Raw genomic sequence first — 19484 nt, forward strand, 5'->3', positions numbered from 1 at the left:
TGTTGTATAAAAGGATCTGATTATACCGTTTCATTTCTAACTCCTTTTCTTGGAAGAATGCCACATATGATCGTACACACACACTAGGTCTGTATAGGGTATAGGCAAGGTCTGACAAGGTATACTAGGTGAGTACTAGTTGAGTACTTACACACAAGATATTCTAGGTGAGACTAGGTGAGTATACACACACACGCAACATATACTAAGTTAGTACACCCAGAAACAAGATATACTAGGTGAATACACACATACAAGGTATACTAGGTGAGTACTAGTTGAGAACTTACACACAAGATATTCTAGGTGAGACTAGGTGAGTATACACACACACACGCAACATATACTAAGTTAGTACACCCAGAAACAAGATATACTAGGTGAATACACACATACAAGGTATACTAGGTGAGTACTAGTTGAGAACTTACACACAAGATATTCTAGGTGAGACTAGGTGAGTATACACACACACACGCAACATATACTAGGTTAGTACACCCAGAAACAAGATATACTAGGTGAATACACACATACAAGGTATACTAGGTGAGTACTAGTTGAGAACTTACACACAAGATATTCTAGGTGAGACTAGGTGAGTATACACACACACACGCAACATATACTAGGTTAGTACACCCAGAAACAAGATATACTAGGTGAATACACACATACAAGGTATACTAGGTGAGTACTAGTTGAGAACTTACACACAAGATATTCTAGGTGAGACTAGGTGAGTATACACACACACACGCAACATATACTAGGTTAGTACACCCAGAAACAAGATATACTAGGTGAATACACACATACAAGGTATACTAGGTGAGTACTAGTTGAGAACTTACACACAAGATATTCTAGGTGAGACTAGGTGAGTATACACACACACACGCAACATATACTAGGTTAGTACACCCAGAAACAAGATATACTAGGTGAATACACACATACAAGGTATACTAGGTGAGTACTAGTTGAGAACTTACACACAAGATATTCTAGGTGAGACTAGGTGAGTATACACACACACACGCAACATATACTAGGTTAGTACACCCAGAAACAAGATATACTAGGTGAATACCCTAACACCAACCTCCTACAGTACACAACACCAACCTCCCACAGTACACCTCCCACAGGTAACCCCAGCACCAACCTCCCACAGTACACATCCCACAGGTAACCCCAGCACCAACCTCCCACAGTACACAACACCAACCTCCCACAGTACACAACACCAACCTCCCACAGGTAACCCCAACACCAACCTCCCACAGTACACCTCCCACAGGTAACCCCAGCACCAACCTCCCACAGTAACCCCAACACCAACCTCCCACAGTACACAACACCAACCTCCCACAGTACACATCCCACAGGTAACCCCAGCACCAACCTCCCACAGTACACCTCCCACAGGTAACCCCAACACCAACCTCCCACAGTACACAACACCAACCTCCCACAGTACACAACACCAACCTCCCACAGTACACCTCCTACAGGTAACCCCAACACCAACCTCACACAGTACACCTCCCACAGTAACCCCAGCACCAACCTCCCACAGTACACCTCCTACAGGTAACCCCAACACCAACCTCACACAGTACACCTCCCACAGTAACCCCAGCACCAACCTCCCACAGGTACAAAATGAAGCCATGAGAATTATCTTAGGATGCCCAAGAAATGCTATGATTGAGAAAATCAGGATGGAGTTGAATCTGCAGAGTATTGGGGATAGAATTGCAGAGATAAATGTAGCTTCTGCCATTAGATTAATGAGAGGTGGGGGAGCTAATGAATTGGTCCTCTCAGTTCAAAAGGTGGGAAGTACTGAACAATGTATGATGAAGAAAAGAGCATATATGAATACCTTATGTTCTAATGTTATTAAGTATGATGTTATTTCAGAGTGTATTGCTGTGCCCAAGAGAAAATTTACACCACCATGGGAGGATTGTAATGTAGATGTAGTAATTACTCCCTTGCAAAAGAAAAAAAGTATGTATGAAATAGGAGAGCTGAGGGCAACATATGATTGTATAATTAGAAAATTGCCTACAGAAAACACTCTACTACATGTATATTGTGATGGGTCAGTAGCTAGGGATGGGAAGGCAGGATGTATATGTTCTTAACATTCTGAAACCTATATTGTTTGCTGATGATACTACACTCATCTACTCCAACCCCAACCCACATACACTAAATACTGTAATGTTGTTAATAATGAACTAAAAAAAGTCCACTTATGGATGTCAACCAACAAACTAACACTTAACATAGAAAAGACCTACTACATCTTATTTGGAAGCAAATCTACAAATGCAATTCAGCTTCAGATGACAATGTAAACATTAGCAATAACAATGATGGAAAGTTTCTTGGTCTATTCTTAGACAAGAGACTCAACTTCAGTACCCACATACAATACATAACTAAGAAAGTCTCTAAAACAGTTGGTATACTCTCCAAAATCAGATATTATGTACCTAACCCTGCTCTCATCTCTCTATATTATACACTAATCTATCCCTATCTCAACTATGGTATCTGTGCATGGGGTTCAACCACTGCAAACCACCTCAAGTCCATCATCACCCAGCAAAAATCTGCTATCAGAATAATATCAAATTCTGCTTTCAGACAACACACAGCCCCCTTGTTTAACTCCCTAAACATGCTAAACATAATCTCACTCCATAAATTCTCTTGTGTCAACTACATTTACAAAACCCTGTTCTTAAATGCAAATCCTGCTCTGAAACTCTTCCTGGACAGATGTAATAGGACCCATTATCACCACACCAGAAATAAATATCTCTTTGATATCCCCAGAGTTAAACTTGTATAAATAAATAAATAAATAAATAAATATGTTTATTCAGGTAAGGTACATACATACAAGTAATGTTACATTAATGGATCGATATATAGATAGAGCTAGTACATACAATGCCTAAAGCCACTATTACGCAACGCGTTTCGGGCAGGAAAAACATTAATATCTAGAACTTAATACTAATTGAGCATAAAGAATAAAATGTGTTGAGAACAAATACAAATAAAGATAAAAAAAAGAGGGAACATGACTGAAAAAGCAGCACAAATACAATAGGTTGACAAACAGTGTTGATTAAAAAAAAAAAAAAAATAACAGACATGGGTTGACAATAGAGGGGTAAGGTAGGTTAGTGAATTTATTAGGTAGTGTTTAGTTTTTATCTTAAACTGGTTGAGAGAGGTACAGTCTTTAACATGGTTGGGAAGATCATTCCACATTCTGGGTCCCTTGATTTGTAGAGCATTTCTAGTTTGATTAAGTCGTATTCTTGGAATATCAAAACTGTATTTTTTTCTGGTGTGGTGCTCATGGGTTCTGTTACAACCTTCAATGAAGCTTTTGAGCTTATATGTATGTATTTGTAATGTATGTATGTAAACAATGTATTTATTATCATTTATCAATTCTGATAGAAATTACCTACTTAAAATTATCTGTTAGATTAAGGACCTGCCTGAAACGCTGCGCATACTAGTGGCTTTACAAGATTGTAAATACTGTACTATTCAATGTATTCTCACAACCCCAATGTACCTACTTGTATATATATAAATAAAATAAAATAAAATATTGTGATGGGTCAGTAGCTAGGGATGGGAAGGCAGGATGCAGTATACCAAACTGAATTCGTGCGCCCCTTGAGGGACTTGAAGTAGAGGGATAGGGATCACAGGATAAGTATGGGTTGCACAAACTACTGGTAACAGGATGAGTATGGGTTGCACAATTAATTACTACAAAGTGGTTGAGTATGGGGTGCACGTAAATGAAGACTCCCAAGAAGCAAATCAGAGATCAGCCCAAGCTTCATCTTGAGGCAAAGCTCAATGCCTTAAGCCATATTGATGCTCTGTCCACAGAGCATTCTCTCTCTCAAATCATAATAGTACACTAATGGTTCCCTACACCACCCCTCAGGTGCAGCTGCAGCAGGCTTGGGTGACATGATGACTATGGGGTGCACAATAAACTAACACTCACAGAATGAGTATGGGCTGCACAATAAGCTACCTCTCACAAGATTAGTAATAAAGAAACATTAATTTTTTGGGTAGGGTGACTGAAACTCATCCTGGGGTAAAAATGTTTATTTAAATTTATTATAGTTAAATGAATTTAGTAAATTATTCCATATATTGTATTATAAGTGAATTGACACTAAACTATAAATGATACTAATAAGGTTTTAAAAATGAAAAACAGTAAAAATCCTTCATGTAAGATATGGAAGTTGAAAAGTAAATTAACTGTAAACTAAATTATAAACTGTAGACATAATATAAAGTATTATAAGTAAAATACCTATAAACTACCAAATAATGTGTAAGGAACCATTTCTATTGTTTGTCCTTTTTTACCTGTTTCCTCAGGTATTTTAAAATTCCCATTCCGTTGTTACTACACTGTTTTCCTGGTGTAGTTCCCTGTGGTTCAAATTTTACTACTTGTACTTCTTGCTGTTTCTGAAGGATTGCTAATGGTAGCCCTTGTTGCACCGGCGGAACTTTTTGTAAATGTTCCACCTGCGGAACTTTTTGTAATTGTTGAATTTCTTGCACCTGCGGTACTTTTTGGACTTTATGCACCTGCTGCACTTGTAGCTCGTCAGGATTTTTTTCCAGGGCATTATCGCTATCACCTTCTGATCCTAATGTAAGTTTATCTGCATCAAGCTTCCTTGTGCGTGCTGGAATAAAAAAAAATAAAAAATAAAAAATTTTGAAATGGAAGATCCTGTGTAACAAATTTAATCAGTTACTATGATCGAGCCGCAGAAATTTTACAGGAAAGATATGGTTGGGTTGACTGCATCTATCTGGACCTAAAAGAGGCATTCAATAGAATTCCACATAAGAGTTTGTTCTGGAAACTGGAACATATTGGAGGGGTGACAGGTAAGCTTCTAACATGGATTAAAAAATTTCAAACTGATAGAAAAATGAGGGCAGTAATCAGAGGCAATGTATTGGACTGGAGAAATGTCACGAGTGGAGTACCACAGGGTTTAGTTCTGGCATTCATGGATAAATAATAAATAAATTGTTCATGATTTTTTTAGACAAAAGCTAGAATATGCAGCAGTTGTATGGTGCCCATATCTTAAGAAGTACATGTACAAACTTGAAATGATACAAAGACGTCATGGGTGTCATAGGGGCACCAGCACACTGGTTTGCTAAAGGACCCTTAATGCTGTCGAGACCTTATGGGCCCTTGGACCCATTACGTTAAGACATAGTGCTGTATTGGGCCACACACTTTTTGCCATATACATCAACGACAGAGATGATTGAATTGAAATTATATATATATATATATATATATATATATATTATATATATATATATATATATATATTATATATATATATATATATATATATATATACATATATATATATATATATATATATATATATATATATGTCGTACCTAATAGCCAGAACACACTTCTCAGCCAACTATGCATGGCCCAATTTGCATAATAAGCCAAGTTTTCATGAATTAATGTTTTTTCGACTACCTAACCTACCTAACCTAACCTAACCTAACTTTTTCTGCTACCTAACCTAACCTAACCGATAGAGATAGGTTAGGTTAGGTTAGGTTAGGTTAGGTAGGGTTGGTTAGGTTCGGTCATATATCTACGTTAATTTTAACTCCAATAAAAAAAATTGACCTCATACGTAATGAATTGGGTAGCTTTATCATTTCATAGGAAAAAAATTAGAAAAAATATATTAATTCAGGAAAACTTGGCCAACTTCTGCCATTTTAAAAAATAAAACCAAAAAGTACCTAAATTTTTTCTTGATAGTTTCCTAACTAGTGTATTAAACTCGCACTGTATCTTATGAAATCCAATGCCAGAATATATGTGCCTAAACCATACAACTTTTCCATTGTAATCATTGCTATCACCTTATATCATGATTGTTATATTGAATGCATATCTTACTATATTATACCTTGAAATATTCCTCAAATTATGCTACAATTTATATGTTGATAACCCTCAAATTTTACTTTAATGTACATAGTAATCTTTGTGATACTTTCTTACAATGTACCAGCCAATTTTTTCCATTTAAGCTTTAAATTGCCTATTTAAAATTATCTGTTAGATTAAGGACCTGCCCAAAACACTATGTGTGCTAGTGGCTTTACAAGAATGTAAAAACATCAATTCTATGTACTCTCATAATCCCAGTGTGCTATCTTGTATATAAATAAATAAACAAATAGTATGTAAGTACTGTACAGCATTATTCATGTTGATTCTATACCTTATCAAGCAAGTTCAGCATAAGAAGAATACAAATGAATACAACAGATGTAGACAAACTTCAATACCTGATTTTCAATCCTTCGTAGAACCCGGCTTGCTGTATTTCGTTCTAAAGCCTTCTTGCCTTTAAGTAGAAAACGGGCTTCCTCTTCTTTCTTCATTAATTCTCTACTGTTTCGGAAGTCACACTGGCAGAACTTGCAAACATTGCTTCGGACATGCACACATTGTTTGCAGTTTGTGCATCTCCTCAAGAATTTTCCCTGAAGACCTGAAGGAAATAGTTTCTAATAAAATACTTATATTCAAATGACCTATGCTGCAAAAATTATAAGTTAAATTGTTGTTAAAATGTACTACAGTAATTAAATATATTATTTAAATTATGAAATAATCTACATTAACACTAGTGAGAGCAATGTTAAAAATTTTAGGACTGCATCTGGAAATAACTTTAATTTTGGATGTGATTAACCATGCTGTAACTCGTATAACAAAACTGAGAGGAGTTGAATCCAACAGCCTGATTGACCAGGCTGTTAATTTCAAGCGAATACTATATTATTGGAAGAAAAAAAAATTATATATATATATATATATATATATATATATATATATATATATATATATATATATATAAATATATATATATATATATATATATGTCGTACCTAATAGCCAGAACGCACTTCTCAGCCTACTATGCAAGGCCCGATTTGCCTAATACGCCAAGTTTTCATGAACTAATTGTTTTTCGACGACCTAACCTACCTAACCTAACCTAACCTAACTTTTTCGGCTACCTAACCTAACCTAACCTATAAAGATAGGCTAGGTTAGGTTAGGTAGGGTTGGTTAGGTTCTGTCATATATCTACGTTAATTTTAACTCCAATAAAAAAAAAATGACCTCATACATAATGAAGTGGGTAGCTTTATCATTTCATAAGAAAAAAATTAGAGAAAATATATTAATTCAGGAAAACTTGGCTCATTAGGCAAATCGGGCCTTGCATAGTAGGCTGAGAAGTGCGTTCTGGCTACTAGGTACGACATATATATATATATATATATATATATATATATATATATATATATATAATCAATATTGTAACTTTTTTTGTGTAATGACGTTTTCAAATAAAGTTAGATAAATATACACACATACCAAAAGAATAAGGGTGGTAGGAGAAGAAAATATGAAAGTGTTCAGTGAGGATCCACAAGGTCTTCTCTGAGTACTCTTTATTTTCTTCTCCGAGGCTATGGGTCCCTACACTTGCACCAGAGGTGGTACCCCTCATATATATATATATATATGTCGTACCTAGTAGCCAGAACTCACTTCTGAGCCTACTATGCAAGGCCCGATTTGCCTAATAAGCCAAGTTTTCATGAATTAATTGCTTTTCGACTACCTAACCTACCTAACCTAACCTAACCTAACTTTTTCGGCTACCTAACCTAACCTAACCTATAAAGATAGGTTAGGTTAGGTTAGGTACGGTTGGTTAGGTTCAGTCATATATCTACGTTAATTTTAACTCCAATAAAAAAATATTGACCTCTTACATAATGAAATGGGTAGCTTTATCATTTCATAAGAAAAAAATTAGAGAAAATATATTAATTCATGAAAACTTGGCTTATTAGGCAAATCGGGCCTTGCATTGTAGGCTGAAAAGTGAGTTCTGGCTACTAGGTACGACATATATATATATATATATATATATATATATATATATATATATATATATATATGTCGTACCTAGTAGCCCGAACGCACTTCTCAGCCTACTATGCAAGGCCCGATTTGCCTAATAAGCCAAGTTTTTATGAATTAATTGTTTTTCGACTACCTAACCTACCTAAGCTAACCTAACCTAACTTTTTCGGCTACCTAACCTAACCTAACCTATAAATATAGGTTAGGTTAGGTTAGGTAGGGTTGGTTAGGTTCGGCCATATATCTACGTTAATTTTAACTCCAATAAAAAAAATTGACCTCATACATAATGAAATGGGTAGCTTTATCATTTCATCAGAAAACAAATTAGAGAAAATATACTGTCAGGAAAACTTGGCTTATTATGCAAATCGGGCCTTGCATAGTAAGCCGAGTACGACGTTCTGGCTACTAGGTACAACATATATATATATATATATATATACATACATACATACATACATACATACATACATACATACATACATACATACACACATACATATATATATATATATATATATATATATATATGACAGTGTCAGATTCAGTTTACTACAGTTTAGTAATTTCTTACCATTTGATGTACTAGGTAGATCCATGTTTGGTGAAGTTTTATAGCTGGAGCTGGAAGATCCTGTCGAGATGACTTCTTCAAAGAGAATAGCTTCAACACATTGTGTCTTGAGTCTACCAGTACTTGGCCTACAGTTACCAGATCTGATTTACAGAAACTAGTGAACTATGGAGATAAGATTGTTAATAATATACTTTTTTTGAGATTCATATGACTTGCAGCTTAAAAACCAACCTTATTTTAAAATAGTACACTAAAGTACATAGCAAATTGCGAAATTCGTAGTTTTTTAACTACTTTAAAGCTAAATTCTCAAGCTTTGAAAATAAGCACAATTTGCTATTTTAAGCGGAATCTGGCAACTCTGATTTAGCATGTAAACATTGACTTGCATTCACAATGTAGTTATTTATTTTTCAACAATTTAAAACGAGTTATGAAAATACACACATTGGTACATTATTGCAAAGGCACTATACTATATATATATATATATATAAATTGTTGCAAGTCGAGCAACAAATATTTTACATTGAACAACAAATGAGATTGGAAAAGCAGTATTGCCAAAATAGACCCCAGACACACCCTGTGGGTAGTAATGGACCCCCATACCGACCCTATGAGGGGTAGTGGACCCCATAATAACACTATGGGCGATAGTGGACACTATACAAACACTATGGGCGGTAGTTGACTTCATAGAGACCCTGTGGGCGGTAAGGGACCCCCTATCGACCCTGTGGGCGGCAGTGGACCCCCTATCGATCCTGTGGGCGGCAGTGGACCCCCTACCGACCCTGTGGGCGGCAGTGGACCCCTACCGAACGTGTGGGCGGCAGTGGACCCCCTACCGACCCTGTGGACGGCAGTGGACCCCCTATCGATCCTGTGGGCGGTAGTGGACCCCCCCCCATATCGACCCTGTGGGCGGCAGTGGACCCCCTATCGATCCTGTGGGCGGCAGTGGACCCCCTACCGACCCAGTGGGTGGCAGTGGACCCCCTGCCGACCCTGTGGGCGGTAGTGGACCCCTACCGACCCTGTGGACGGTAGTTGACTTCATAGCGACCCAGTGGGCGGTAGTGGACCCCATACCGACCCTGTGGGTGGCGGTGGACTCCATACCGACTCTGTGGGCGGCAGTGAACCCTATATACTAATCCTGTGGGCGATACTGTACCCTATAGTCATCCTGTGGGGGCAATGGATGCCATACATATCCAGTGGGTGTTATTGTACCCCATACTTATTCTGTGGGTGGTTGGAGCCCCATACCCATCCTGTGGGTTATAGTGGACCCCATACTCATCCTGTGGGTGGTATTGGACCCCATACCTATCCTGTGGGTGGTTGTGAGCCCATACCCATCCTGTCGGTGGTAGTGGACGCAATACACATCCAGTGGATGGTATTGGATCCCATACCCTTCCTGTGGGTGGAAGTGATCCCCATACCATTCCTGTGGGTGGATGTGACCCCCATACTCATCCTGCGGGTGTTATTGGACCCCTTACCCACCTAACAGGTGGTAGTGGACCCTATACTAATCCTATAGTTTCCAATAATCCACACCATACCATCCTGTTTGCAGTAGTTTACCCTATATACATTCCAACATAACATCGTTTTCTGTTAGCGTTCCTACAAAACATTCTTTAAAGATTTCTAAAGCACAAACTATAGTATATAATATTGATTGGTGAAGCACTTATTCTATGTAATAATTTATTGTGCTTATTATAATTTACTAAGAACAACTAATATTTCTCAAAACAAAACTACGAGCCTTCAATAGGATGTAGCTGATCTGTAATATTATAAGAGCATGGACAATAGTAGGTGAATTTCACAACCCATGTGGGACCTGAAAACTATAATTTTCGTTATAATTGAACCAATCACGACTATTCAGCTATCTACGTTGATGGACGAGTACTGTGAGACGTAAATTGGTACGTGAGGAAGAGTTTGAGCCTTGGTAAAAAAGTTAACTGGGAATATATCACATATGTACTAAATCACATTCCACATATTGACTTTAAGCACTAGTCATATATGTACTGTCTTGTGTGAGAACGGGTTGAAAGGGCATGACGACAATTTAAATCACCCAGCAGGAGCACAGCCTCCGGCAAGGAGTCTAGGAGGTGTTTAAGATCGGGAAGAGAAAGTGGGACAGTGGAGGGGGGGGGGGAGATAAATGGAACAAACCGTGTACCATCTACTCACAAAGACATGGGCAGCAGAAAAGAGGAGAGGCAAGGAAAAAAGTAAGGGGACAAAGGGAACATCAGAGCGGAGCAAGAGAGCAGAAGAATTTATAGGCCCCAGCTGTTGCAGGGGGGGGGGGAGAGAGAGAAAAGAATAGCCACGGAAGTGACCAGGACGAGCACCAAGCATCGGCTCCTGGAGACAGACACAAAGGGGCGAAAACTGTGAAATGAGTAGTTGGAGGTCAAGGAAATTGGCGTAATATCCACAGATGTTCCATTGAAGAATAGACATCGGCAAAGAGAGAGAGGAGAGCAACAGAGAGCAAAGAACAAAGGTGAAGAAGGAATACAACACATTAAAAAGGCACAGGATCAGGATCACCAGTCAGGGTTAGGGGGCATGGGTAAACTGAGTAAAGAAGAAGGGAAAGAAATGGGAGGACAGACCAGAGGTGGACGAGCAGGGTCTGGAGGAGAAGGAAGAGGAGGAGGGGCAGAAAGAGGGGAGCGCCCCTCAGCAAGGGCAGTAACCGAGATGGAACTGGGGGCTAAAGAAACCCCCGAGAAAGTGTGGAGTGAGTTTATGTTTAGGATGTTTAGGGATTTAAACAAGGGGGCTGAGTGTTGTCTGAAAGCAAAATCTGTTATTTTTCTGATAGCAGATTTTTGCTAGGTGATGATGGACTTGAGGTGGTTTGCAGTGGTTGAACCCCATGCACAGATACCATAGTTAAGATAGGGATAGATTAGGTTAAAGTGCTTCACACCCCAGTGGTTTATTTACTGAGATGTTGTCTGTATTGACTTATCCTCCTTTCTGCTAGGGTGAATTACGATAACCTGGTCCTTGAATTTCTTTAGGGCAGCAAGGTTTTAGCTTCTGGCCCTAACAGGCTTATATGATTATCCCTGGCATGGACTGAATTGGGTGGAACTCACAAAGTAACAAGCACCAAAGGGCCATCATAAAAGCCCTCACAGAAAGTATTACACACATTTTTATCACAGGAATGGTTTCTCTTCTACACTAATGTTCATTTGCCATATTAGATGTAATTTTTTATAAAGTGTTTTAACCCTTGTGTGGCTCCGGGCTATTTAGCATTTGTCACCCACAGGCGCATACTAAATAAAAAAAAAAAAAAAAAAAATTCTTCCTAACCTGTAAAGTCGTGTTCCCTGATCACCGGGGAGGGGGGGACAAAAATCAATTGTACTTACCAGCAACGTAATAGCGCCGACAAGATGGCGATGACGTCACTATTTGCATGTTCGCTCATGTATGGTGCATCCCAGAGGCGTCGCGCGCGGTCTTCAAGCAGCCAGAGTTCCCACGAATTTATTTTCGCGTCATTATTTACAGTGTCTAGGCCTATTTTATTAGCAATATTAGTCACTAATTGTGTTGCACATAATGTTACATCACAGTCATTATCAATAAATGTTGCATACATCGAGTATACACATGTGCACACAAATGTTTTCCATTACGCCATTATATTATGTAATCACAATGTTCATTATTATATGTACACACAAGCACACACTATGTACAGGTTTTTGCACTATTATTGCACATTTAGAATTCTTGGAGCGAGTGATAGTCGTTGAAGCAGTCGACAGCACACAATGGAACTGCACACGCTTCACACCATGTTTGCACCATTTTACGTTTCTGTTCTCTCCTTTTTGTTGTTTTACATACTAGACATTCACGCTGGCATATTGCACGCTTTCCAGCTGGTGGCAAATGTTTTAGTCTGTGTTGCTGAAAGGCCTCCATGTGAGCGAGCCTGGGTGTTGCAGCATGCTGCAACACTGGGTTCATGATTGGTCTGCCTGTACATCAGCTTGCCTGCCTGCCCATCCACCTGCCTGTACACCAGCTTGCCTGCCTGCCCATCCACCTGCCTGTACACCAGCTTGCCTGTCTGCCCATCCACCTGCCTGTACATCAGCTTGCTTGCCTGCCTGCCCATCCACCTGCCTGTACACCAGCTTGCCTGCCTGCCCATCCACCTGCCTGTACACCAGCTTGCCTGTCTGCCCATCCACCTGCCTGTACACCAGCTTGCCTGTCTGCCCATCCACCTGCCTGTACACCAGCTTGCCTGTCTGCCCATCCACCTGCCTGTACACCAGCTTGCCTGTCTGCCCATCCACCTGCCTGTACACCAGCTTGCCTGTCTGCCCATCCACCAGCTTGCCTGTCTGCCCATCCACCAGCTTGCCTGTCTGCCCATCCACCAGCTTGCCTGTCTGCCCATCCACCTGCCTCTACACCAGCCTATCTGCCTGCCTGCTCACCTGCCCACCCACCTTCCTGCCCATCTACCCACCTGTCTGCTTGCATACCCACCTGCCAACCACCATGCACATCTGCCTGCCATCCACCTATCCCTGCCAATCACCAAGCCCATCTTCCTGCCATACACCTATCCCTGCCAACTCACCCACATGTCTGCACACCCACTTGCCCTGCCCACCTATCAGCCATGGCAACTAACCACCCACCCAGCCCCACACACTAATTAGTGTGGAAATTCAAATTATGTTGGTTGTGGTAAAAACAAAATTGGAAATGTTCACTTTTGAACTTTCCCAGTAAAATGTCTGTTGATCTGAATGACGGGCCTATTCGGATGGGGGTCTTTCCCATATAGTCCGGATTAGCGAGCTTCATCAGTATATTCGTTCCTATCTCAGTGACAGACATGTAGCCATCAATAACATAACCTCCCCCACACTATTGGTAAGTTGGTAAATATAGATACTATAGTGAACTCTCATGTAGAAATAATTAGTAAATTGAAAGAAAGTAATGACCATTTGAATAGCAAAGTTTTATGTCTTGAGGGTTTAGTGAAAGACTTGCGCAAGGATAAGAATCGATTGGAAACAAATTGCAAAGCCATGGAAGAAGAAAATAAACTCTTAAAAATAGCTTTGGAAGAAGTTAAAGTAAATTTAAACATAAATGACTACAATAGGTTAGGCAAGGAAATTCAACAGGAGAAACAGCTTTTGTCAGCACAGATGGAGGAAGTTACACAGGGAATAGAACAGTGCAAGAAAGATATGCAACTCACCTATGCACAAGTGGCCAAGGAGAAGGAAAAAATAGAAGCAGCAGTAAAGGAAGTCAAACACTGCAGCAACCAAGATAAAACAAACATTAGGCTGGAAGTGAGAAAAGAATTGGCATCTAACCTGAAGTTGGTGCAAAACACAGTTGATCGGAGTAAGTCCCTGATCATTTTTGGCTGCAAAGAAAAGGCGATAACATCTAGGTCAGAAAGAGCTGTAGAAGAAGCTAAAGTAGTAGATAAAATTGTTGGCCTCATGGAAGGTCTTACAACCATAGAGAATGTGTGCGACTACAGGAGAATAGGCAGGTACGTAAAAGGGAAAGATCGACCTTTGAGGATCACCCTAAACGGTGCCAAACAGATGGAAGAAGTACTAAGGAATGCTAGAAAATTGCAAAGTGATGAGGATGGGAAAGGGTGGTCGTTAAGACGAGATCTTTCAAAAGAAGATAGAGAGAAGCTGAAACTGAACCTCGCCGAGGCAAAGCATTTAAATGAGAGCAGGAATGAAGAAGAAGTAAATTCTTTTTTCTACAAAGTGATAGGGGTAGGCAAACCAGTAAAGTGGTACATAAAGGCAAACCAACAAAATCAATAGAGAGAGGGGGAGTGAAGAATAAGGAGAGGGGGAACAAGTTCCTGACGATTGCATACACCAACATAGATGGAGTGAGATCGAAGATACTGGAGTTAAGTGATGTAATACAGCTGCAGACACCAGACATTGTTGCACTCACGGAGACAAAACTTGAAGATGTAATTTTAAATGAGGTCATATTCCCAAGGGGCTACTCAATTTGGAGACGGGACAGAAAAATTAGGAAAGGCGGTGGCGTTGCTGTGCTGGTAAAAGAACACCTAAAGGTGAACGAAATAATGACTGCCAATCCACAAGAAGTTGACATAATAGCACTAGAGATCTGCCATGAGGATGATAAACTAATGATAATAAATGCATATAGTCCACCGCCAAGCAGCACATGGTCAAAGGAGGAGCTAGATAGTAAACGTGAACGTCTTATAACAATAATGAGAGAGATTATAGCGAGAGCGGATAACGATAGATCACGACTGTTGATAGTCGGTGACTTCAACTTGAAATCCATAGACTGGGAAGCATATGAAGCTAAAACAGAAGATTTTTGGACCTGTAAATTTGTAGACCTCATCCTGGAAACATTCTTGTATCAACATGTTAAACAAGCTACGAGGATGAGGGAAGGGGACGTTCCCTCCATGCTAGATTTGATATTTACCAGGAAGGAGGAAGAGATATTTGACATTCAGTACCTTCCTCCCTTGGGTAAAAGTGACCATGTCTTTTTGGGAATAAAGTATGCAATGCGTTATAAGCTGGAAGAAAATAAGGAGGTTGAAGCAGTTGAAAAACCAGACTTCAGGAGAGGACATTATGGTGACCTTAGAAATTTTTTTAGTGAGTATAATTGGACAGACTTGATGCTAGGCAAGGAAGTGAATGAGATGTATGTCAAGTTTTGTGAAATATATGATAAAGGTACAAAAAAATTTATACCAAAACAGAGATGCAGGGCCAGAAAACAGGATTGGTTCGACAGAAATTGTGAGAGGGCAAGAGACCAAAAGACACAAAAATGGAATCGATACAGGAAGAGGCCAAACCCCCAAACATACCAGCGATACAAAGATGCGAGAAACAACTACACGGCAGTAAGGAGAGAGGCAGAAAGAAATTTTGAAAAAGGGATAGCGGATAAATGTAAAACAGAACTGGGCCTATTCTATAAATTCATAAACAACAAATTGCAGGTAAAGGATAATATTTAGAGGTTGAAAATGGGAAATAGATTCACGGAAAATGAAAAGGAAATGTGTGAAACATTAAACGAAAAGTTCCAAAGTGTGTTTGTACAAAATGAAATCTTCAGAGAACCAGACACAATAAGAATTCCAGAGAACAACATAGAGCGGATAGAGGTGTCTAGAGACGAAGTGGAAAAAATGCTCAAGGAGCTAAATAAGAACAAAGCAGTTGGTCCAGATGGAGTTTCACCATGGGTTCTGAGAGAATGTGCACCTGAGCTCAGCATTCCACTTCACCTGATTTTTCAGGCATCTCTGTTTACAGGAGTTGTAGCTGATGTGTGGAAAAAGGCTAACATAGTTCCAATCTACAAAAGTGGAAGCAGGGAAGGCCCCCTTAATTATAGACCGGTATCATTGACAAGTGTAATAGTGAAAATATTGGAAAAACTAATCAAAACTAAATGGGTAGAACACCTGGAGAGAAATGATATAATATCAGACAGACAGTATGGTTTTCGATCTGGAAGATCCTGTGTATCGAATTTACTCAGTTTCTATGATCGAGCCACAGAGATATTACAGGAAAGAGATGGTTGGGTTGACTGCATCTATCTGGACCTAAAAAAGGCTTTCGACAGAGTTCCACATAAGAGGTTGTTCTGGAAACTGGAAAATATTGGAGGGGTGACAGGTAAGCTTCTATCATGGATGAAAAATTTTCTGACTGATAGAAAAATGAGGGCAGTAATCAGAGGCAATGTATCGGAATGGAGAAATGTCACAAGTGGAGTACCACAGGGTTCAGTTCTTGCACCAGTGATGTTTATTGTGTACATAAATGATCTACCAGTTGGTATACAGAATTATATGAACATGTTTGCTGATGATGCTAAGATAATAGGAAGGATAAGAAATTTAGATGATTGTCATGCCCTTCAAGAAGACCTGGACAAAATAAGTATATGGAGCACCACTTGGCAAATGGAATTTAATGTTAACCCTCAAACCGCGCATATCATATGTAAATGATATCAGGGACAAAACCGAAACCGCGCACATCATTTATACAGTGTGTCCTCACTTGAACGAACTATATGGGGCGAAGACGATTCGTTCCAGTGCAGAATTCGTTCCATCCGTCCGGCCCTAACAACCTTCTTAATTTTTTTTTTTTAAACATATGCCAGGACACATTAGTTTGTTTCTTTGTTGTGTGGTGCTTCATTATAATATCTTTCATGCTCTTTTGGTGTCAATAATAATCTGAGATGCGAGAATCACCATCCCCCACCCCACTCACACCACCCCACTCACACCATCCCCCACACCATCCCCCCACACCATCCCCCACACCATCCCCCCACACCACCCACACCATCCCCCACCCCACCCACACCATCCCCCACCCACACCATCCCCCACCCCACTCACACCATCCCCCACACCACCCACACCATCCCCCACACCACCCACACCATCCCCCACACCACCCACACCATCCCCCACACCACCCACACCATCCCCCACACCATTCCCCACCTCACTCACACCATCCCCCACACCACCCATACCATCCCCCACACCATCCCCCACACCACCCACACCATCCACACCATCCGCCCCCACCACCCACACTCCCCACACCACCACCCACACCCCCCCCCACCCACACCATCCCCCACACCACCACCCACACACCCCACACCACCCACACACCCCACACCACCCACATCATCCCCCACACCACCCACATCATCCCCCACACCACCCACACACCCCACATCATCCCCCACACCACCCACACACCCCACATCATCCCCCACACCACCCACACCATCCCCCACACACCCCACACCACCACCCACACACCCCACATCATCCCCCACACACCCCACACCACCCACATCATCCCCCCCACACCCAACCACACCACGCACCCACCACCCACCTCACCAACCCACCACACCAACCCACCCACAACCACCCACACCATCCATGGGGTGTATTGAAGCAGCGGGCTTGGAAGCGGCTCAACTCGCCCGACAAAAAATAATGATGGGTTGACAGGTCTCCTCTCACACCTCCAGGACCCCCCACCCCCACCCCACCCCCCAGGTACCCGGCCATACACACCACAATGCCAAGTCAGCTATTGTTTTCTACAGGAAACAATAAAACATGTTAATGATTAATAATGTATATTAATACAACATATTTTGGCATAAATATTTTACAGCTAAGATTGAGATTTATAATAGAGAATGAATGAGAGGTTTGGCAGCCATGCGTGGTCAGCACCCTTCTCTCTCCACTTCCACCACTGACCCCACCTGCCTCTTTCCACCACCTGCCTCCCCTGACACCGCCTGCCTCCCCTGACACCACGTGCCTCGCCTGACCCCACCTGCCTCCCTTGACACCACCTGCCTCCCCTGACACCACCTGCCTCCCCTGACCCCACCTGCCTCCCCTGACACCACCTGCCTCCCCTGACACCACCTGCCTCCCCTGACACCACCTGCCTCCCCTGACACCACCTGCCTCCCCTGACACCACCTGCCTCCCCTGACACCACCTGCCTCCCTGACCCCACCTGCCTTCCCTGACACCACCTGCCTCCCCCTGACACCACCTGCCTCCCCCTGCCTCCCCCTGACACCACCTGCCTCCCCTGACACCGCCTGCCTCCCCTGACCCCGCCTGCTTCCCCTGACACCACCTGCCTCGCCTGACCCCAAGTGCCTCCCCTGACATCACGTGCCTCCCCTGACCCCACCTGCCTCCCCTGACACCACCTGCCTCCCCTGACACCACCTGCCTCCCCTGACACCACCTGCCTCCCCCTGACACCACCTGCCTCCCCCTGACACCACCTGCCTCCCCCTGACACCACCTGCCTCCCCTGACACCACCTGCCTCCCCTGACACCACCTGCCTCCCCTGACACCACCTGCCTCCCCTGACACCACCTGCCTCCCCCTGCCTCCCCTGACACCACCTGCCTCCCCTGACACCACCTGCCTCCCCCTGACACCACCTGCCTCCCCCTGACACCACCTGCCTCCCCCTGACACCACCTGCCTCCCCTGACACCACCTGCCTCCCCTGACACCACCTGCCTCCCCTGACACCACCTGCCTCCCCCTGACACCACCTGCCTCCCCCTGCCTCCCCTGACACCACCTGCCTCCCCTGACACCACCCGCCTCCCCTGACACCACCCGCCTCCCCCTGACACCACCTGCCTCCCCTGACACCACCTGCCTCCCCTGACACCACCACAAATGATGTCAGCCACCTCACCAAGGCCTAACGTTCACACGACCTGTGCTTGTTTTATTGGTCTACTCAAAATTTATTCTAAATAGATATTAGTACAGTACGTAGGCTGTTAGAGGAGGGAGGGAGGGAGGGATCCAGGAAACAAACCCCCCCTACCCCCCCCCCAATGGCTCAGGGAGCGACCGGCCGGCCACACAATGCTAGCTGTTATCTACACCCTAATTGTATTAAAAATTCTGTGAAAAGGAAATGTGTTCAAACTGTTTAAAATATGTACTGTATATAAATATATACTGTTCACGAAATCCCATCTAGTCCGGACAGCTGCATCCCAACGGAAGGGATTATACATCAACGAGTGCTTGACTAGGAACAGACAGCAACTCCTCTACCGCCTGAGTCAAATCCGTCAACAAAACCCAGATGCGATTCATCAGTGC

The 19484-nt window shown here is 42.0% G+C and overlaps 1 protein-coding gene across 6 annotated transcripts in view; it reads right to left on the minus strand.

The window, feature by feature from the left end:
- Nucleotides 1-2885: 2885 nt before the first annotated feature.
- LOC138353540 (uncharacterized) overlaps nt 2886-19484 on the minus strand; it is a 36928-nt gene continuing 20329 nt past the window's right edge. Inside the window, exons 2-5 of one of the 6 annotated variants that reach the window (XR_011223206.1) lie at nt 12110-12260; nt 8673-8837; nt 6436-6641; nt 4156-4769 (exon numbers count right to left, since the gene is read on the minus strand). Coding sequence is in view for 5 of the 6 variants with exons in the window: in XM_069306698.1 (XP_069162799.1) it covers nt 4731-4769; nt 6436-6641; nt 8673-8815; nt 10011-10132 (510 nt within the window). In the remaining variant the exon portion in view is untranslated. Of the gene's footprint in view, nt 4770-6435; nt 6642-8672; nt 8838-10010; nt 10148-12109; nt 12261-19484 lie in introns of those variants that run through there. The other 5 variants (XM_069306702.1, XM_069306698.1, XM_069306700.1 and 2 more) reach the window with 5 other exon arrangements.

Source organism: Procambarus clarkii, chromosome 58 (assembly GCF_040958095.1).
Source record: "Procambarus clarkii isolate CNS0578487 chromosome 58, FALCON_Pclarkii_2.0, whole genome shotgun sequence".
Lineage (NCBI taxonomy): Eukaryota > Metazoa > Arthropoda > Malacostraca > Decapoda > Cambaridae > Procambarus > Procambarus clarkii.